This window comes from Aquarana catesbeiana, linkage group LG12, assembly GCF_042186555.1.
Source record: "Aquarana catesbeiana isolate 2022-GZ linkage group LG12, ASM4218655v1, whole genome shotgun sequence".
In the NCBI taxonomy this organism is placed as follows: Eukaryota; Metazoa; Chordata; class Amphibia; order Anura; family Ranidae; genus Aquarana; species Aquarana catesbeiana.
In genome coordinates this window covers 79,962,061-79,984,844 of record NC_133335.1, presented here as the reverse complement: position 1 = coordinate 79,984,844, position 22,784 = coordinate 79,962,061, and the positions used below count along the sequence as shown (strand labels likewise).

General features: G+C 44.3%; 1 protein-coding gene across 2 annotated transcripts in view; it reads left to right on the top strand.

The window, feature by feature from the left end:
* Positions 1 to 22,784, top strand: part of LOC141114443 (proton channel OTOP2-like) — a 206,130-nt gene that overhangs the window by 172,973 nt on the left and 10,373 nt on the right. For both annotated transcript variants that reach the window (XM_073608118.1, XM_073608117.1), the window contains exon 5: positions 2,932 to 3,794. In XM_073608118.1, the coding sequence (XP_073464219.1) occupies positions 2,932 to 3,794 (863 nt within the window). The remainder of the gene's footprint in view (positions 1 to 2,931; positions 3,795 to 22,784) is intronic.

Genomic DNA, 22,784 nt, shown 5'->3' with positions numbered 1-22,784 from the left:
TTGGTTATTTCGCACCTTGACTACTGCAACTCCTTCCTCACTGGCCTACCTTTACACAGGCTAAGCCCCCCTTTAGTCTATTATGAATGCTGTTGCTAGAATAATACACCTCACTAACCGATCCATAACTGCTGCCCCTCTCTGCAAATCTCTTTACTGGCTTCCCCTATCCCATCGTATAAAATTAAAAATACTAACCACAACATACATAGCCATCCACAACATTGCCCCCAGCTACATTACCAACCTCATTTGCAGACATCACCCAACTCCTCCTCTCTGCTCCTCCCAAGACCTCCTTCTCTCTAGCACCCTTGTTACCTCCTCCCATGCTCACCTCCAGGACTTCTCCAGAGCCTCTCCCATCCTCTGGAACTCCCTGCCCTGGTATGTCCATGCAGCTCTCACCCTGTCCGCCTTTAGGCGACTCTTGAACATTAATTTCACCCCATCTTCATTTACCCCATCTCCACCTAAGATCTGTACTTGAGTCACCTCCGTCAGATCATTCCCTGCAGCTATTCCCTTTTGTATTACCTCCTTCTCCTTTTAGATTGTAAGCTCCACGAGCTTCTATTTCTTCTGTATTGAACTGTATGGTAATTGTACTGTTCCCTTTTATATTGTAAAGTGCCACATAAACTGTTGGCGCTATATAAATCCAGTATAATAATAATAATAATAGTAAATTGACCTCTATCTCAAAATACAGCCACATGACCCTTCCCTTTTCAGGAGTCTAAACAGAACCTTGATAGCTCACTTTTAAGACAGAGAAAGAAATTGAAGACATAGATCCCAAATTCTCTCTCTGCAGCCTCAGCTGCACTGCAGATGAATGAACAGGAAGCATGTTTACTATGCTTCACTTATGAATAAACACAGTGCGGGATCAGTACTGATCCCTCACTGTGTTCATTCAGGAAAGGAAAAGTCTGGTAAATATGGCAAATCTGTATTGAACTGTATTGTAATTCTACCATGCCCATTTATATAGTAAAGCGCCACGTAAAGTGTTGGCGCTATATAAATCCAGTATAATAATAATCGTAAATTGTCCTCTATCCCAAAATACAGCCATGCCACTCTTCCCTTTTCAGGGGTCTAAACAGACCCTTGATATGTCACATTGAGACAAAGAAAGGAATTGAAGACATAGATCCCAAATTCTTTCTCTGCAGCCACAGCTGCACTGCAGATGAATGAACAGGAAGCATGTTTACTATGCTTCACTTATGAATGAACACAGTGAGGGATCAGTACTGATCCCTCACTGTGTTCATTCAGTAAAGGAGAAGGCTGGTAAAGATGGCAAATTTATACCCCCCCCGCTCTCTCTCCTGAAATGATCCCCCTGTGTGCTCGTAGCAGCCTGCGGGAGGGAGAGGAGGGGAAGCTAGCAGTGTTGCGGGGGAAGGGGACACACAGGGGAGCTGAGGAGGCAGAAGGAATAGGAACCGATCCCCTGTGTGGCTCTCCCTACAGCAGCTGAAAGCTGGCAGGAGAGAGAGGAGGAGGCGGCTTTCAGCTGCTGCAGGGAGAGCCACATGGGGGATCAATTACTGTATTTTTACCCTCGATGCACCAATGCCTATGATCCCATTCATACTGCTGACAGGGCCCGCTAAAGAGAATTCATGGGGCCCAGGCCCTGTACAGGAGGTTCATCTTTCCCCCTTATTGGTGGCCTTGTGTTCGCCATGCATATTGCACATATGGAGGATGTGCCACTGTCTCCATCCTGGGGTGCACAAAATCAAATTCATATGTATTTGTGTGCCTTCAAATACAGCCGCAGGTAGCAAAAAAAAAGGGGGGGGGGGGGGTTGTAATCCTTCAACAATGTTTAAAACCACTTTAAGACCAGGCCTTTTCTAGCACTCTTTGTTTACATGTAACAATCAGTATTTGTGCTAGAAAACCCCCAAACATTATATATTTTTTTAAAGCAGAGGCCCTACAGAATAAATTGGTGGGTGTTGCAATTTTTTTATATCACACAGAATTTGCACAGCAGTTTTTTTTTTTGGAAAAATATACTTTTTTGAATTTTAATGCAAAAAACAAAACCTAACCCATTTTTTTGGTAAAATATAAAATATGATGTTACGCCGAGTAAATAGATACTAAACATGTAACGCTTTAAAATTGCCCGTGCAACAGCGACAATGGACATATATTTTATTATCCATAGGTGACGCTTTAAAAGTCTCTACAGGTTACCACTTTATATTTACACAAGAGGTCTGGTGCTAAAATTACTGCGAATGATCTGACGTTCGAGGTAATACAGCACGTGTGGGATGATCGCTGTTTGCTTGCGAGCATGGGGCATGTGGGCACTTTCATTTTTTTTTTTTTTTTTTACACTGTCACTTTACATTTAAAAAATAAAATTTGAAAAAGTCCCCAAATCCCATAGTTTGTAGACGCTATAACTTTTGCGCAAACCAATCAATGTACGCTTATTGGGATCTTTTTTTACCAAAAATATGTAGCACAATACATATTGGCCTAAACTTATGAAGAAATTAGATTTTATACATTTTTTATTGGAAATGACATCAATTTTATTTGGGTACAACGCTGCACGACCACGCAATTGTCATTTAAAGTAACGCAGTGCTCTTATTAGTTTGAAATATTTATTTAAAAAAAAAACATAATACTGTATGTGCCATTTGATTTGCAAACTATTCTGAACTTTCTAATAGAAAAACCATCAGGGGCTGCATTCTTGTTAACTGACCAATCCTGATAAATCAGGAATGGTCCATTTTTGGAGTCATTCAGCAGCAGTGTATGGTATGTGTGTGTATAATCTGATCTATATTACTATTCAGTTGTTCACAGCATAGCAGTAAATCTAAAACTGTTTTCAATGTGAAAATGGACTATTGTCTTACAATTCCATATTACTTTTCTCAACAGATGGCGATGAAGATTTGAACAGATGTGGATGCTCATATAAATGTGCCATTAACAAAAGAGTTTATAGTTACTTGTACCCCTTTCATATTGAGTACAACCTCTTTGCAGCAGCAATGATCTATATCATGTGGAAGAATGTCGGACGCAAGATTGACGAAAATGCTTTATTCCACCATGGACTGGGGCCAGGTGCTCGTAAACACATCCCGCGTCTGGGCCTTTTTTCTGGTTTGGCCATTCTGATTACAGGCCTAGTAATGTTTGTCTTATATGAAGTGGGTAGAGGGAATCCTCAAAAACTTTGGGTATCTTTGACTGCTTTTTACTTCTTTCATTTGATCAGTCTTTTTCTTATGTGTCTGGCCAACGTGGTGGGAATTGTCATTTTCAAGCTGGATAAGAGAAACATGTGCAATCAGAAGAACCCAAGTCGGACCTTAGATACAGTTCTACTTGTGTTAGCAACATTAGGTCAATATGAAATTTCTTATTTTTCTCTTATAGCCATGGTATCCATAGTTCCCTTTGGCCTAATGTGTGGTTTAACATTTTCCTATTCTGTACTGATGATTGTTCAACACTTCTTTCAAAATGCTTTTATAATCCAAGGCCTGCATCGTCTTCCCCCCGCCAACTTACTTAATGCTCATTCAGGAACGAGTTCCCCCGTGCCTGTGGAACAGCATGATTCTATAAGACGTAGAAGTGTGCAAGAGAAAGAGAAAAGATTGTCCCTAACGAGCCTTCCAGGAAATCTGAGAATGCCAAGAAGATCGACTCTGGTGGGAAGCATTAAGAGCCATCTGAAGAAAAGGAAAACTATGAAGGACGTTTACTTGTTTCTCTTCCTCTGTAACATTACAGTAAGTAATTCATACTTTGTATGCTAGCTATAAACAGGTTCATTTTTTCAATAGTACAAATATTATTTGAAATTATTTCCTGCTTATTTACTAAAGGAATAGAGAACTTCCACTTTGCAAAGAAAATGTCCACTTAAGTTGGGGATTAGGCTTCATTCACCCAATCATGTGCAATGCAATAATGCCATTTTCTTTGTATGATTGGGTTTTCAGTGTCAACTTTACTAAGTGAACATCTTCTATTCTTTTAGGAATGCCCAGATGTATACTTTCTGCACCCCCAGGTCAAATGTCTTTTGCTGCCACTCTTAGCCAAGTTCCCTAACTAGTCTTATTATCACACTAACAAGATGTCATGCCTGCACAAACCATACTTAGGCTAAGGACAAAGGCCATAAAAGAAACAGTTTGCACACTCTATATCACTGCAACCAGATATAAAAAGAAGGGCAAACTTCAACCTATTTGTAGCAAGGTCCCAGGCCTCCTTCGGTCTAATGAGAACCTCCAGAGCCAGAGACAGCTGACATTCTCCTGTATGTAGTGGGTTGCTAGGTGCAAAGATGGTGAAAGTCATTGGGCGCCAGACACTTCTTGAATGCAAAAGAAAGTTTATTTCTCTTAACAAACTTTTCTGGGGGAAAGAGGGTTAGGGCCAGGACACCCTTAGGTATTTGCAAGTTCAATTGGCAGACTCAGAGACTTCAACAGGAGGACAGTCATGCAGGGAAAGGCATCCAGCAAGACGCCACATCTGCACGTGCAGGAATGCTGTTTCCTTTGGCAACAGTCTTTTTAACAGTTCCTTTATCTTCCACTACAATCTCTCCTTGTAGTTCTTCAGCACACTGAGCTCCCGGTCTCTCACTAGACCCACTGATTCACTGTCACTGAATCCCTTGAGCTCCTTCAATCTTCATGGTGGTATCTTCCTCAAGCGTCACCCCCGCTTCTCTGCTGGGTCGTGAGCTTGGCACTCTAGATACCTCTCAAGCTTCACCCACGCTGGCCTGCTCGGTCCCTGGCTTGACACACAAGGCTGCTCTGCAAGTGTCACCTCCTCTGGCTGGGTCCCTGGCTTGATTCCCACTGAAGTTTCCAGATTCTTCACCGTCCCCGGTTGGTGAGGACACTGCTCTGGTACTTGCTTCAGTTACTCACTGTGGTCCATGGTACTAAGGCAGATAGTCCTTTACTGGTGACTGCTTCCCCTCTACCTCCGACCACGACAGGTTCTCCGGCTGGCAGAACCGTCACTTCTGGTTGGACTGCAAGCCGCAGTCCCAACCCTGCGCTGCTCTCTTGCTTCTGGATAGGCCCTCAGACAGCCTAGCAGCCAGATGTGCCCGGGATAGGCCCAAACTCCGACCTAGCAGCCCGGGCAATACGACACATGTCCACCCAGACAGCCAACCAGGTGGCACAGAACATAGATCACCTGACTCCTCCCAAATATATAGGCTATCCCAGCAGGCCAAGGGATCCAAGAAAACCCTTGCCCATTCGCTGAGATACCCTATATACCCATAACCTGACCTTCGGTTGCACTTCTCATATCTAGTACCACCAAGTACCTGGCCACCTAGTGGTAGAAGAGAAAAGTTCAACAAGGTCAAATTAAGGGAGAAATCAACAGATCTCTAACAATCAACCAGGATAACTACTCCTAGCAAGTCAATTTGTGAGGAGCAACTCTGCCTAAACTCCAGGGTGCTACATATTATAGCAGTTTGGACCCAGAGTGGATGAACTTTGCATATGGTACAAAATGCAGAAATAAAATATCATACATCATCCCCATAGAAAGCACTTGTGACAATCTGTAACCAATGTAACAACCATAGCCATAACAGACAATAGGATTAAAATGGGGGCAACTGTCTGGCTACACAGTGATCTCTGTACCAAAAGGATTTTGAATTGTGTTTAGATGAAATTATTGTATTTACATTTTGTGAACTTTCATTTAATTGCAGTGAAGACAATATGTATGTTGTACCAGTGTATCAGTAGAGAAATTGCCTTTTGAAATGGAAAACTTAAAGGTTTTACTACTGGACCTCATTACACAAGATTACAGTTTTGTCTTTTACATTGCTATTCAGAAAAATTACTCTAATATTCCTGATCTACGCTGATCACCCATAACATTATTGCCACCCACCTAATATTCAGTAAGTCCCCTTTTTTCACCCTGCCTTTTGCTGCCAAAAACAGCCCTGTCCCCTTGAGGCATGGACAACACTAGACTTCTGAAGGTATGCTGTGGTATCTGGCACCAAGTCGTCAATAGCAGATCCTTTAAAGCAGAACTAAAGCTATAAATTTAACGGTTTCAAAAAACATTTACATTCCCAGAATGCCAGGAACGTTAACTGTCACATATTCTTGTGCTCTCTACCAAACTGTCAGACCATCAAATGGCTGGTGTCAGCTGGTGTCCTTGGCTAAAAAGAATAGAATGGTTTTGTTCCACTTCAAGTTCTGTAAGTTGCAAGGTGGGGCCTCCATGAATTGGACCTGTTTTTCCAGAACATTCCACAGATGCTTGATTGAATGGAGATCTGGAGAATTTGGAGGTCAACACCATAACCACTTCAGCCCCGGAGGAATTTACCCCCTTCCTGACCAGAGCACTTTTTGCGATTCGGCACTGCGTCGGTTTAACTGACAATTGCGCGGTCATACAACGCTGCGCCCAAACAAAATTGGCGTCCTTTTTTTCCCACAAATAGAGCTTTCTTTTGGTGGTATTTGATCGCCTCTGCGGTTTTTATTTTTTGCGCTATAAACAAAAAAACAGCGACTATTTTGAAAAAAACACAATATTTTGTACTTTTTGCTATAATAAATATCTCCATTTTTTTTTTTAAAAAAAGCAATTTTTTTCTCAGTTTAGGCTGATATGTATTATTCTACATATTTTTGGTAAAAAAAAAAAATCACAATAAGCGTATGTTGATAGGTTTGCGCAAAAGTTATAGTGTCTACAAAATAGGGATAGATTTATAGCATTTTTGTAATTATTTTTTTTAACTAATAATGGCGGCGATCTGCAATTTTTATTGTGTCTGCGACATTATGGTGGACACATCAGACAATTTTGACACATTTTTGGGACCATTGGCATTAATACAGCGATCAGTGCTATAAAAATGCATTGATTACTATAAAAATGTCACTGGCAGTGAAGGGGTTAACACTAGGGGGCGATCTAGGGGTTAACTGTGTTCCCTGGGAGGTGATTCTAACTGAAGAGGGAGTGGACTGACTAGAGGAAGTGACAGATCGTGGTTCCTAGCTAATAGGAACACACGATCTGTCATTCCCCTCAGAACAAAACACGGACGTCGGCCACGAGCATCGGCACCCCCGCTGTGCAGCAGGCGCATGCACGTGCCTGCTATATCGATCCTGCGAGCTGACGTATAGCTACGATGGTTCGCAGGATCGTGCCGACCTGCCGCAGTATAATGACGGCAAGCGGTTAAGCTCGTTGTCGTGTTCCTCAATCCATTCTTGCACCATTTTTGCAGTGTGGCAAGGTGCATTATCCCGCTGAAAGAGGCCACTGCCATCAGATAATATTGTAATAGAGTTTCTATGAAGGGGTGTACTTGGAGGGTAGCATTGTTTAGGTAGGTGGTACGTGTCAAAGGAACATCCACATCCAATGTCCAACGGCTTGTCTTCTTCCCATACTGCATTCTGGTGCCATCTCTTCCTCAGCGACACACAAGCTACGTATCATGACAAGTTACGGATAATCACAAACATTGATGTAAGTGATATATAAAAAGTGATTAAGAAAGAACTGTGAAAAAAAAAAAAAAAAAAAGATTTTATAATTATAATATAAGTTCACGTGAATATAGACACTGGGGGGTTCCTAAATGACAGTTCATAAAGTGTTCTGCCACCAGACTCTTGAGCAGGGGAGGCCCGTCCATTAAGGGTACATGGGCACCGCTCCCCCTGTCCATCTCCGCCTCCCCTATATGCATCCGGCCCCTTTCAGGACACCGACACATGGATTCCAATGCCGAGGGCCTGTTTTTTTGAGGCACTGATTAGAGCCAGAGACTCTAATAGGCTTCAATATAGGTTGGGCTTGGGTCGCAGAGAATGCGCTCTGAGCCCACCCAGGTGTGTTACAACAGCAAATCAATATTCGCTGTTGTAACACTGATCCTCCTTCTGGCCAATTCAACTGATAATCGATGAGGAAAAAATCTAGCTGGATGAGCTTAAAATTGAACTGGAACAAAGTAGTAAAATATTGGAACCCTTTCAGAGTGAACCTGATTTTGAGAAACATAATGACATACTTAAGAAGGAAATTGAGAAAACCCAGAAGCACCTTATGACAATGAAACAGCACAAATTCAGACAAAATCTGGATGATTTTGAAAAGGGCAAGGTCTTCGATCCCACAGTACCCAAGGGATGTAGTCAGAGTAGACGCAATAGAAACAGGTCTACCACCCTTACTAGAAATAGGCAATATTCCTCAGGCAGTGAAAACAGTGACACTATCAAAATGGTTGACTTTGTACTCACGGATGAAACTGGTGTTGCGGACTTAGGCCCTTTGGGGGAATTTCCCAAAGAGGAGGGAAGATTAGACATAAAAGGCCGAGGACGAGAAAGAGGAACGGGAGGCAGTACCCGGGGGACAACTCGCAAAACTCAAAAGCAGATGAGCACTTGCAGTACCAAATACTAGAGGGATGTGATGCTCCGGCTTTGCCAATGTCCCCAGCAACAGATATGCAGGTCATTAATTTGTTGAATTTTCCACTTGAGGAAAGACATATCAAATTACTAAGCAGAGGACTGTCCTTCTCATCATCAACGTCCATGGACGAATTTATAGTCTATAAAGACATTCGTTTATTTTTGCGCAAAGTTATATTTCACATCTGGCATGGTGGTCACAAGGACAGTACCCAAACAGGTGGTTCACTACCTGAGACTCCTGAGGACAAAGAGGAGAGATCAGCCCTGGAGAATTTGGTAGCTCTTTTGGAAGAAAAAATTGGCATTGAGGATGAACCTAACCCAGATAGGATTAGAAGACCTAGTGGTCTATATATTAAATCTATCAAAATGCCCCCCTTTACAAGCATCACTGGATGAAAGTCTTTCTTGACCTCGTAAAGGACGATCTTAATAAAATTGACTGGTCGTGGCGTGGCTTAGACAACCTGACCAGTGAAGAAAGAAAAGCACTGTCTGAGCTGGAGCGGGCGGGGGGTTTGATAGTTAAGAGTAGCGATAAAGGAGGTAATGTGCTCCTGTTGTCTAGTGACCTGTATGAAAGGGAAGTTTTCTGACAGCTAGGTGATGCCTCCACCTACTTGAAACTGCCAAATAATCCCTTCCCCACCCTAGTTGAAAAACTTAATCAGCAACTATTTCTGACTCTTGAAGCTAACCTTCTGACAAATAAGGAGTGGGATTATTTGAGGGTGGGAGAATATACTACACCCCACCTTCTATATAATCCTGAAGCTACACAAATCTCTCATCAACCCACCTGGTAGACCCATCGTCTTGGTGATAAGGGGCCCCATGGAGCGTGTGGGCAGGTATGTGGACGGATTCATTAAAGCCATGGTGTCCTCGTTGCCGTCCTATGCCCGGGACACTCGTGATGTCCTGGCCAAATTGCAGGACCTTGAGATTCCTGGTGGGGCCCTGCTGGTGGGGATCGACGTAGAGTCCTTATACACGTCGATACCCCAAGAGTGGGGCCTCAGGTTTGTCTCTTACTTTCTGGAGGTGACCCACCTGGATTTTGGTACACCAAATGAGTTTATCCTAGAACTTTTGGAGCTTGCTTTAACTAATAACTACTTCCAATTCCTTAATGGGTTCTACCAACAGACGAGAAGGACTGCCATGGGAGCACCATGGGCTCCGTCATATGCCTGCCTCCACCAGGAGACTGTCTATCAGATGCCAATGTACCTCAACTGGGCACTCACCTGGCTGAGGTACATTGATGACATCTTTATGGTGTGGTTGCGTGAAGAAGAGCAACTTGAGTTCCTCTCAGCTCTTAATAATAATGGGAGGGATATTAGATTAACCCACATGGTAGACCCCAAGACAATTTCTTTTCTCGATCTACAAATTTCTATAAATGGTAACCAAATATCCACCTGTACCTTCAGATAGCCGACTGCAGCAAACACGCTGCTGCAGGCTTGCAGTCATCACCCAGACCATTTGGTCAGGGGAGTCCCAGTGGGTCAGTTCCTGCAACTCCGCAGGAACTGCTCCAGGGATGATGATTTCTACAGGGAAGCAGGTGAGCTGTATGGTAGATTTAGAGACCAAGGCTATTCTCACAGAACACATAAAAGGGCACGGAAGAAGGCCTGGACAAAAAATAGGAGGGATCTCCTGGCTAATAAGCAGGACACTCAAAAGATGCTATCCAAAAAAGTCCTCTAAGGATAATTACTACTTAAGGGCTCAGTGGGAACAAGTAAGAAATGTAGCTGGTTGCAAGAAGAGCCCTTAACCTCAAGGACACTTTAGTCCATTCAGAATATACTAGGGAAAGGACTACAAACTGGCTGACTGATTATCCCCTCTCAAAGGAATTGTAAGAGTCCAGGGCTTACTACGCATGCACCAATAGCGCGTTGCTGCAAGAGAAAATCCATGCCAACTGAGCATGCGCCAAAGATGCCTCAGTGCGCCAACCCACACCTGCGCAGAAGACCTGATGGAAAAAGGCAGGAAAACACTCAGGAGGCGCACAAGAAGTGACCTCAACCGGATGGAAAAAAGGCGGGAAAGTGCCCAGGAGGCGCACAGGTAGTGGCCACAACCTGATGGAAAAAGGCGGGAAAATGCCAAGAAGGGGCACAGGAAGTGACCTCAAACTTCCCTATATAAGCCCAGCCCAGACACTGCCTAATTGCTGGACTATCTTCAGTCCCCCCTTGATCCTGTGCTAGTGTGTGATCTGTCTGAACTTGTGACCTGGAAACCTATTTGACTACTCTTGATTGCTGCTTGCCATTGACCTCGGATTTGTACCTTGACCATTCTACTTGTTTGCCCCTTTTGTACTCAGCTGCCAGATTGGAACCGACCCCAGCTTGGATCTCGACCATTCTTCTGACTAACCCTTTTATACTTGCCAAACTGGACTTGACATCGGCTCGGATCTCGGACTAAGGCTTGCACGGTGCCCTGCACCCCTGTTATCCGTTCCACTCGGTGTCCACCAAGTCTCTGCCTCCATCTCCAGAGGCTTCAAGGACCCGAGATGCAAGGGAGGCCTTCCCACTACTTTGTTCTCACCTCAGGTATGTGGCCCTCGTGACAGGAATGTACGCATGTGGGCACTGCCAAATGTGTAGATTCGTTGAGAAAACAGCAACTTTCACCGTGGCCCTCGTGACAGAATAATCCAGCCATGTCTGAGACTGAGGGGAATGCTTCCGCCTTCGAGGCCCTGTGCCAACAAGTGGCCTCTGTGTCTCAGGCCCTGACGTCCATACAAGAGGGGTACTTTCAACTGGAAGGTCGGCTGACTGCTATGGAGCAGCCCATCGCTACTCCAGCTCCTGAACCATGGGTTCCTATGCCGAAACGCTTTTCAGGGGTTCGCCACAAGTTCCGGGCTTTCAGGAATGCCTGTTGGCTATACTTTACCTTGCAGCCTAGGACCTTCTCTTCAGAGGATACAAAGGTGGGGTTTGTAGTAGCCTTACTTACAGAAGAACCTCAGGCATGGGCTCATCAGCTATTGGGAGAGTCCTATACTGCACTCACTGTCTTCTTTCTTCGATGCCATAGCAATGCTCTATGATGACCCACAAGGAACCACCATGGCTGAAACTGTGTTGACCGCTCTACAACAGGGGAAATGCCCTGTTGAGGACTACGTAATGGAATTCTGCAAATGGGCTGCAGACACTGCATGGAACGACGCTGCCTTGCGCCATCAGTTTCGCTTGGGCCTGTCCGAGCCCCTTAAAGATGAATTAGCAAGAGTGGGGCTCCCTGATACATTGGAACAATACAATTCAGTTTGCTATCCAGCTTGATCAGAGACTCAGAACATCGTGGGGAACAATCCTGTATGGCCCATCCCACATGGATGCTCCCACGAGTACCCATGGCTCCACACCTGAGAATCCCTGAGACCCACGCATCAATCCCAATTCAGGATGCAGAACCGATGCAACTCGGCTTAGTTCATGCACCACTCACACCCGAAGATCGTCAACGACGTCGCCTGAACAATCTATGCCTGTATTGTGGTGGAGCGGGTCACTTTCTTCAGGGATGTCCTATTAAGCTGAGTAAGTGGATCGAACCCCCATCTGTTTCTCCGTACGTTTTTAAATCCTCGCATCTCACTCTCTGCCTCTCTTTGCAGATACCAGGAAGGATAATCTGAGTAGCAGCTATTATTGACTTTGAGGCTTGCAGATGCTTTATGGACATCCACTTCTCCAAAAAGTATGGAATACCACTATGCAAGAAGCCCCAGGAAAGGGTTCATCCGGCCCTCTACCTCTCCTGCTGGATGACAAGAGAGGGCGATGAAAGGAAAATGGCCTTTCATTCTAGGTTTGGCCATTTTGAGTATCTGGTCATGCCATTTGGGCTGTGTAACGCCCCAGCAACTTTGCAACACTTGGTGAACAACATCTTTTGGGATTTTCTTGACCTCTTCATGATAGTGTACTTAAATTACATCCTTGTTTTTTTACCTTCTCTCGAGGCACATCACATCCATATGCGGAAAGCCCATAAACTCTACGCCAAGCTTGAAAAATGTGAGTTCAAGAAAGATACCATACAATTCCTTGGCCTCATTATTTTGACTTCTGGCATATCCATGGACCTCCAGAAGGTAACTGCAGTTCTTGAATGGCCAGTACCCTTGGACTGTAAGAGCATCCAGAGGTTCGAGGGATTCGCCAATTTTTATAGAAGATTCATCAAAGGCTTCTCGTAAATAATTTCACCTATCACACAACTCACCAAGCAAAACAGCCATTTTCTGTGGTCCCCCCTCAGCACAATCAGCTTTTGACAAACTCAAGAAGCAATTCACCTCTGCCCCAGTCCCTCGTCATCACGACCCAGCCCAGCCTTACGTGTTGGAGGTCGATGCTTCAGAGATTGCAGTTGGGGCAGTCCTTTCTCAGTGCCATAAAACCACAGCCTTGTTGCATCCTGTTGCCTTCTTTTCCAGGAAGTTGTCCTGTCCAGGAAATTTCGGAATTAATGAATTTGTCAAAATTCGTTAAAAAAATGTATTCGAAAGTAAATGAATTGCACATGTCTAGCCAAAACCAGCAGTTATGACAAAGCAGGCGCGCACAATCTCCTGATACTTCTAAAGGGCATTTCAGATTTTCACATTAACCCTTTACAGATTTTGGTATTCCAGAAATTCAGGCATTCCAGTCATTCAGGCATTCCAGTCAAGTATTTCAGAAAGAGTGCATACAACCAGATGAGAAAGCGCTCAGTGCCTTGGAGAGTTGAACATAAAAAAAACACACAATGTTGTTTCACGCATTGCTCGCAAAATGCGTCATCATGGCAACTGGAAAGCTTGCGTTCCACGCTGGTTCCCGACAGTATCCATCTTGGTCCCTGTGGTTTAATCCGCACACTACTGTGACATCGCCCAAGCGCGTTGCAGTGTCCCAGTGAAGCAGATGGAGTGGCTCGGCTCCACTCCTAAGGGCTTATTGTCTAGCACCTCTTTTTACAGCCCCGTCCACCGGACTGGAATACCTTAGTCTTTCATTGCCTGGGACCTTTCAGCTTGGTATTGTTTGCCCTTTTATATGCTTCTAATTCCCCTTAGTGGGTAATAAACATTGTTTGTTTGTTTTTTTACTACCATTACAGTCGGGACAATTGTGTTCCTGTTTATTATGATCAACTTTCCAAGGCACTGAGCGCTGTCTTATCTGGTTGTATGGTTTCTAGCTGCATTTCCCCTAATGTGGACAGACAAGCTGCACAACTCTACCCTAGTTTTACCATTTTTTTTATTTAGACATGCTTTTGGTGTGATTTATAGCCTTTAGTGCTTGGAACACAGTATTGGGTATTTCAGAAAGAGAGGCCAATGATGGCAGCCTATGGGTCCCTTAGTAGCAATTACCTTTAAAGTGAACCTGTGCCTAAATCATGTATATTTAAAGGAGTTGTAAAGGCAAGGTTTTTATCTTTAAGCATTAAGGTAAAAAGCCTTCTGCATTCAGTGGCCTCCCCAGCACCCCCTAATACTTACCTGAGCCCTATCTCTGTCCAGCGATGTCCACAAGTCCCTTGGCCGCCTGAGACTCTCCCTCCTGATTGGCTGAGACACAGCAGTGGCGCCATTGGCTCCCGCGGCTGTCAATAAAAGTCAGTTAGCCAATCACAAGAGAGAGGGAGAGGGGCCGAATGGCAGCTCCATGTCTGAATGGACACAGGGAGCTGTAACTCGGCTCAGGTGCCCCCATAGGAAGCTGCTTGCTCTGGGGGCACTCGACAGGAGGGAGGGGACAGGAGCAGCAAAGAGGGACCTGGGAAGAGGAGGATCCAGGCTGCTCTGTGCAAATCCACTGCAATAGAGCAGGTAAGTATAACATGTTTGTTATTTTTTTTTTACTTAAACAAAACTCAACAATTACTTTAACCACTTAAGGACCAGCCTCGTTTTGGATTTTAGGTGTTTACATGTTTAAAACAGGTTTTTTTGCTAGAAAATTACTTAGAACCCCCAAACATTATATATGGGTTTTTTATAACACCCTAGAGAATAAAATGACGGTTGTTGCAATACTTTTTTTTTGCACCGTATTTGTGCAGCGGTCTTATAAGCGGTCTTATAAGACAACAGTAAAGTTAGCCCAATTTTTTTTTATATTGTGAAATATAATGTTACGCCAAGTAAATCGATACCCAACATGTCACGCTTCAAAATTGCGCCCGCTCGTGGAATGGCGTCAAACTTTTACCCTCAAAAATCTCCATAGGCGATGTTTAAAAAATTCTACAGGTTGCATGTTTTGCATTACAGGGGAGGTCTAGGGCTAAAATTATTGCTCTCGCTCTACCGGTCGCGGTGATACCTCACATGTGTGGTTTGACCACCGTTTTCATATGCGGGCGCTACTCGCATATGCGTTCGCTTCTGCGCACGAGCTCGTCGGGACGAGGGGGTTTTTAAAATTTTTTTTTTAATTTTTATTATTTATTTTACATTATTTTATTTTTACACTGTTTAAAAAAAAAATTGTGTCACTTTTATTCCTATTACAGGGCATGTAAACATCCCTTGTAATAGAAAAAAAGCATGACAGGACCTCTTAAATATGAGATCTGGGGTCAAAAAGACCTTAGATCTCATTGTTACACTAAAATGCAATAAAAAAAAAAAAAAAAAAAAGTCATTTAAAAAGAGACATTGAAAAAAAATGCCTTTAAGAGGCGTGGGCGGAAGTGACGTTTTGACGTCGCTTCCGCCCAGCAGTGTCATGGAGACGAGTGGGCACCATCTTAGCCTTACTCGTCTCCAGGCACAGCTATAGGACAGACGCGATCGCCTCTGCCGCTACCGATGGCTCCGGTAAGCAGCGGAGGGCACCGGATTGCGGCGTGAGGGGGGGCCTCTCCCAACACCGATAAAAGTGATCTTGTGGCGAATCTGCTGCAGGGACCACTATTATCAGAAAGCCGACTGCCGCAGGAAAACGGGGATACCGGGGTTATGGCAGCTAGCTGCTGCCATAACAACGATATCCGCTGGCAAAGTTTGGACGTACATCGGCGTGCGGCGGTCGGCAAGTGGTTAAAGTATTTACATATTCTGAACAATCTATATAAACACTTTAAAACAAGTCGTCATTCACCTCTGTATCTATAAGCATTGTGGATAAATCTGAGGATCTTTGAGAAAGTATATCTTTACATTATAACAGCTAGAGAGGTCAGGAATGGCTTGTTTCAGATCGTTTACTGCTTGTTAAGATGTTAATAGTTTAATGTACATAGTTTGTGCAATGGTGCACCAGCTCCAGCCACATTTATTTATTTATTTATTTTGTAAGTAAGGAATTGTAGCCTCTTGCAGTCCCTGTAAAGCAGGGTTGGAGTGTGAGAGGAAAAAGCAGTACAAGGCAGTACAAGGAGCCAATCAGTTTATGTGCTGACAAAATCATGCTCATAGGAAGAGAAAAGAGAATGACAGAGATGAGCTCATCACTGTGCTGCTTCTCCTTTCACTGTCTGGTTGCATGCTGGGTAACCTGGACTCAGAGAAAGAGCATGAATGATGCAGGCCATCAGACTCAGGATATTTAGTGGCAGAAAAAAGTACTGTGGGGGAAATCCCTGGACTGAGTCTGAATCCCTGGATTGAACACTATATCTGGATCCAGTATTTTATCTTTTAAAAGCCTATATATTTTTTTACTTATTCTTGGCTGGAGTTCTACTTTTAAGTTTTTACTGTCTGTATCTCTTTTAGAGTGGAGTTCAGCAACTGGTCGATCGCAGTCCACCTTTTGACTGCCTGCAGGTGACAGGTAGACCGTGAACAGGTTCCTGTGCCGCCGTCCCCCCGCTTTCTAGGTTCTTGTCTCTTCTCCCAGCCTCAAGCCTCCTCTGCAGCTCCTTGTGCCTTTTATGTCTGTCCCGGTCTCTCTCTCCCTCCCGCCTCCAGCCTCCTCTGCTGCTGTTATCAGTGAACAGCGGAGACCAGAAGGAAGCACAGCTCAGGACAGGGGGTGGGGGGAGGAGCCAGCCAAATTAACTTTTTAAGTTAAACTGCAGGTGATTGGTTGCTAGGTCACAGGGTGGTCCTAGTCAACCAACCAATCACCAGCTGGCTAATATGAAAATTGACTCTGCGGGCTCCCACCCTCTGTCCAGAACTGTGCTGCCTCCCGGTCTCTGCTGTAGAAACAGGTAGGACACTGCTATGGGAGGGAAGGGGGGCCAGAGGTTACCACTATAGGGGAAGGGGGGGTCAGAAGGCACCACTGTGTGTGTGTGTGTGGGGGGGTGATGTGAAGGGGCAGAGGACACTGTTATGGGCAGGGTCACCCCCATAGCAGTGTCCTCTACCACCCTTCACATCACCCACCACCCCCCTGAACCCTGCATTCTGAGCCCAATGCACTCCTTAACCCTGAATTCTGAGCACAACGCACTCCTGATCCCTGCATTCTGAGCACATCGTACTCCTGATTTAGTCATTCTGAGTGCAACACACTCCCGAAGCCTGCATTCTGAGCATAGTGCACTCCCGAACCCTGCATTTTGAGTGTAATGCACTCCCGAACCCTGCATTCTGAGAGCAATGCACTCCTGATCCCTGCATTCTGAGCACAACACACTCCTTAAGCCTGCATTTTAAGCACAATGCATTCCGTGACTGCATTCGGAGCATATTGCACTCCTTAACCCTGCATTCTGAGTGCAACGCACTCCTTAACCGTGCATTCTGAGTGCAACACACTCAACCCTGTATTCTTAGCGCAGCACACTCCCGAACCCTGCATTCCGAGAGCAACGCATTCCTGGACCCTGCATTCTGAGAGTAATGCACTCCTGATCCCTGCATTCTGAGAGCAACGTGTGGCGCTCGCGTGTTGCGGCGACGATCGTGCCCACCGGCCATGCACATCGCGTCACCCACCATGCAGCGGGCACCCTCTGGTGGCCAAAAAAGGGAAGGACGTACCCGTACGGGATTTTGCCCATTCGTACCCGTACGGGGGGGGGGGTCCCATTCTGCCGCAGTATATCTGCATGACATGGTCAGGAACCCGTCGTTAACCCTGCATTCTGAGCGCAATGCACTCATTAACCCTGCATTCTGAGCATAATGCACTCATTAACCCTGCATTCTTAGCGCAACACACTCCTTAAAGTGATTGTAAGGGTTTGTTTTTTTTTTTTAATAACAAACAGATCATACTTACCTCCACTGTGCAGCTCGTTTTGCACAGAGTGGCCCTGATCCTCGTCTTCTGGGGTCCCCCGACGGCTCTCACAGGTCCTCCCCACATCAGATAACCCCCTAGGAGAAGCGCTCTCCCGAAGGGGTTACCTTGTGGGCGTGCTGCCGAGTTCAGCATTCGGAGTCCATAGATGCTGAATGTATGACTCGGCCCCAGCCCCCAGTGCCCGCCAATGGCTACGCTGCTATCAATCTATCCAATCAAGAGCCAAGAACCCCAGGCAGAGAGACGGCGCGTCCCCACCGGGTCAAGTTCCATGGCTCAGGTAAGTAAAATGGGAAGGCTGGGGGGCCGGTCACTGCCAGGTGTTTTTTTCACCTTAATGGATAGGATTCATTAAGGTGAAAAAACACGAAGGTTTACAATCCCTTTAACCATGCATTCTGAGCGCAACACACTCCTTAACCCTGCATTCTGAGCGTAATACACTCCTCAATCCTGCATTCTGAGTGTAATACACTCCTCAACCCTGCATTCTGAGCGTAATACACTCCTCAACCCTGCATTCTGAGCGTAATGCACTCATTAACCTTGCATTCTGAGCGTAATTCACTCCTTAACCCTGCATTCTGAGCGCAACGCACTCCTTAACACCGCATTCTTGGCGCAACGCACTCCTTAACCCTGCATTCTGAGCATAATGCACTCATTAACCTTGCATTCTGAGCGCAACACACTCCTTAACCCTGCATTCTGAGCGTAATACACTCCTCAACCCTGCATTCTGAGTGTAATGCACTCCTTAACCCTGCATTCTGAGCATAATACACTCCTCAACCCTGCATTCTGAGCGTAATGCACTCATTAACCTTGCATTCTGAGTGCAACACACTCCTTAACCCTGCATTCTGAGCGTAATACACTCCTCAACCCTGCATTCTGAGTGTAATGCACTCCTTAACCCTGCATTCTGAGCGTAATACACTCCTCAACCATGCATTCTGAGCGTAATGCACTCATTAACCTTGCATTCTAAATGTAATTCACTCCTTAACCCTGCATTCTGAGCGCAACGCACTCCTTAACCCTGCATTCTGGGTGCAACGCACTCCTTAAACCTGCATTCTTAGCGCAATGCACTCCTTAACCCTGCATTCTGAGCATAATGCACTCATTAACCTTGCATTCTGAGCGCAACACACTCCTTAACCCTGCATTCTGAGTGTAATACACTCCTCAACCCTGCATTCTGAGTGTAATGCACTCCTTAACCCTGCATTCTGAGCGTAATACACTCCTCAACCATGCATTCTGAGCGTAATGCACTCATTAACCTTGCATTCTAAATGTAATTCACTCCTTAACCCTGCATTCTGAGCGCAACACACTCCTTAACCCTGCATTCTGAGTGTAATACACTCCTCAACCCTGCATTCTGAGTGTAATGCACTCCTTAACCCTGCATTCTGAGCATAATACACTCCTCAACCCTGCATTCTGAGCGTAATGCACTCATTAATCTTGCATTCTGAGTGCAACACACTCCTTAACCCTGCATTCTGAGCGTAATACACTCCTCAACCCTGCATTCTGAGTGTAATGCACTCCTCAACCATGCATTCTGAGCGTAATGCACTCATTAACCTTGCATTCTAAATGTAATTCACTCCTTAACCCTGCATTCTGAGCGCAACGCACTCCTTAACCCTGCATTCTGGGTGCAACGCACTCCTTAACCCTGCATTCTTAGCGCAATGCACTCCTAAACCCTGCATTCTGAGCGCAACGCACTCCTTAACCCTGCATTCTGGGCGCAACGCACTCCTTAACCCTGCATTCTGAGCATAATGCACTCATTAACCTTGCATTTTGAGCGCAACACACTCCTTAACCCTGCATTCTGAGCGTAATACACTCCTCAACCCTGCATTCTGAGTGTAATGCACTCCTTAACCCTGCATTCTGAGCATAATACACTTCTCAACCCTGCATTCTGAGCGTAATGCACTCATTAACCTTGCATTCTGAGCACAACACACTCCTTAACCCTGAATTCTGAGTGTAATACACTCCTCAACCCTGCATTCTGAGTGTAATGCACTCCTTAACCCTGCATTCTGAGCGTAATACACTCCTCAACCCTGCATTCTGAGCGTAATGCACTCATTAACCCTGCATTCTGAGCGTAATTCACTCCTTAACCCTGCATTCTGAGCGCAATGCACTCCTTAACCCTGCATTCTGGGCGAAACGCACTCCTTAACCCTGCATTCTTAGCGCAATGCACTCCTAAACCCTGCATTCTGAGCGCAGCGCACTCCTTAACCCTGCATTCTGAGCGTAATGCACTCCTTAACCACTTTAAGAACGGGCCTATTTTTCAAACCTGTTGTTTACAAGTTAAAATAATTTTTTTTGCTAGAAAAATACTTAGAACCCCCAAACATTAAAAAAAAATATTATCTAACACCCTAAAGAATAAAATGGCGGTCGTTGCAATACTTTATGTCATACAGTATTTGCGCAGTGGTCTTACAAGTACACTTTTTTTGGAAAAAAATTCACTTTTTTAATTAAAAAAAAAAAGTCAAAAGTAAAATTAGCCAAATTTTTTTTTATATATTGTGAAAGATGATGTTATGCCAAGTAAACTGATACCCAACATGTCACACTTCATAGTTGCGCCCGCTCGTGGAATGGCGACAAACTTTTACCCTTAAAAATCTCCATATGTGACGTTTAAAAAATTCTACAGGTTGGATGTTTTCAGTTACAGAGGAGGTTTAGGGCAAGAATGATTGCTCCCGCTCTACTGATCATGGCGATACCTCACATGTGTGGTTTAAACACCGTTTTCATATGCGTCACTACTCACATATGCGTTTGCTTCTACACGCAAGCTCGGCGGGACGGGTCGTGTTTACATTTTTATTTTTTTTCTTATTTATTTTACCTTTTATTTTTCATTTTTACACTTTTATTCCTATTACAAGGAATGTAAACATCCCTTGTAATTGAAAAAATGCATGACAGGACCTCTTAAATATGAGACCTGGGGTAAAAAAAACCTCAGATCTCATATTTACACTAAAATGCAATTAAAAAAAAAAAAAAAAATGAAATGTCATTTGAAAAAAAAATGTTGCTTTAAGAGCCATGGGCAGAAGTGACGTTTTAACGTCACTTCCGCCCTGCAATGGTATGAAGACGGGTGGGGGCCATCTTCCCCTCAGTCATCTCCATACCTAACAGGGAGAAGGACGCGATCAGCTCTGCCGGCGGCTCCGGTAAGCGACGGAGGGCACCGGAGAGCAGCGGGAGGGGGCCCGCCACCGATAAATGTGATCTCACGGTAAATCCGCCGCAGAGACCACTTTTATCTGAAAGCGGACCGTACGCTGAAGAAGAGGATACCAGGGTTATGGTAGCTAGCAAAGCAAAATACTCTTGCGCACGGGTGTGTAAGCTAAAGATCCCAAAGGTTCAGGAAGGACTATGGATTTCGGCCTTGCTGCTCTTAAGGATGGGATGTCCTAATGCCAAAAATGAAAAAGAAGAAAAAAGAGCGCACCAGCCTAGTGCATTATCCTTTACAGATTTATTGATTAAAAACAAGATAAAATCTACTCACAAAGGTTGAAGGAACAAATCGCATTTGTAAATTGCCATAGCGGTAATAAATCCAGTGGTAGCAGTTTTCCAGGTCCCAGGAAGGAGGCGTACGGACTACTGCTGGCTAACGCGTTTCGAAGGTTACCCTTCTTCATCAGAGCCTTAGTAGTGTTAATCTCCTGCTGGTTTTTATACATGTGTCCATCTAACCAGAGCTGGTCAGATTGGTTCTGAAACTCCTCCCTTAATTAGTGGGCGGTTCTTTGAGGAGGGGGGGGGGGGGAAATGGGGAGGGGGGGAAGAAAGGGATTTTGGTCTAGGCTATGTTGTTATTATTAAGGGGCCATGATAAAAAACTTTTTATATATTTAATATAGTTTTGGTCTGATTTGATTAGTAGTTCTAATTTAGATATTTTAATTTAATTTTTAATTTTTAATTTTTAAGTTTTAAATTTTTGACACTAATTTTTAAGTTTTTTATTATTATTTATTTTTGATTTTTGATTAATATTTAAATATATAAAGCTGTGGCCGTATGTGATTGGGAGTGCAAACAACCAATAGCAAATAGATTAAAATAGTCCTATTAATACTGTTACATAAGTGAATCAAGACATATCGAGTGTTCCTTGGAGCTCCTCTCCCCTTTAGTCTGTACATTCTAAACCTCAGGAGAAAACTAACCAGAGGTTACAAAAAGAAGAAGATTGGAGACAAAGTAGCATACCTTATGATATGTATGTCTGAGGTCACCCCATTAGCTCGGATGGAATGTCTCAGCAATAAACGTAACTGTACCGGCATCTGTTGCTAGCTGGTATCATGTTCCTGTGTATAATAGACACTGATGGAACGCACGCCGCTCCTCCGCTTCCGGGTTGCGGTCCACAGGGCGGAAGTGCGGTCGTGACGTCATATCCGGTGCGCCCTTCGGCGCATACGATTGGCTAACTGTAGTGATCTCCATTTTGTTGAAGGCAAAGATAGAGGCAAGGGGGGGGACAAAAACGTCTAAGCTATGGGTTATATGGGGATACTAAATTGATTAGATTGCATTTTTGAAAGAGATTAATAAACATATGATATACTAATTCGGGTGATGCCACTGGAAGGGAAAGGAAGGGAAAGAAAAAAAGAAGAAAAACTGGGGGAAAAAAAGATAAGCCTAGTTACTGGATGTTAGGCATATTATTTGTCCAAATATACACTGGATGGAGACAGGGGCTATTAAAAAGACGGTTCTTAGAGCTGTAACCAAAGGGTGACAATATACTGAACGCATGTATTTAGAAAAACCAGCAAGAGAGACACTGACAAAGAGATAATAGTATAAAATATATATATATATATAAAAAAAGGTATAATATATAAAATATATATGTGTATATATATATATATAAAAATACATAAAAATATATATGCATCAG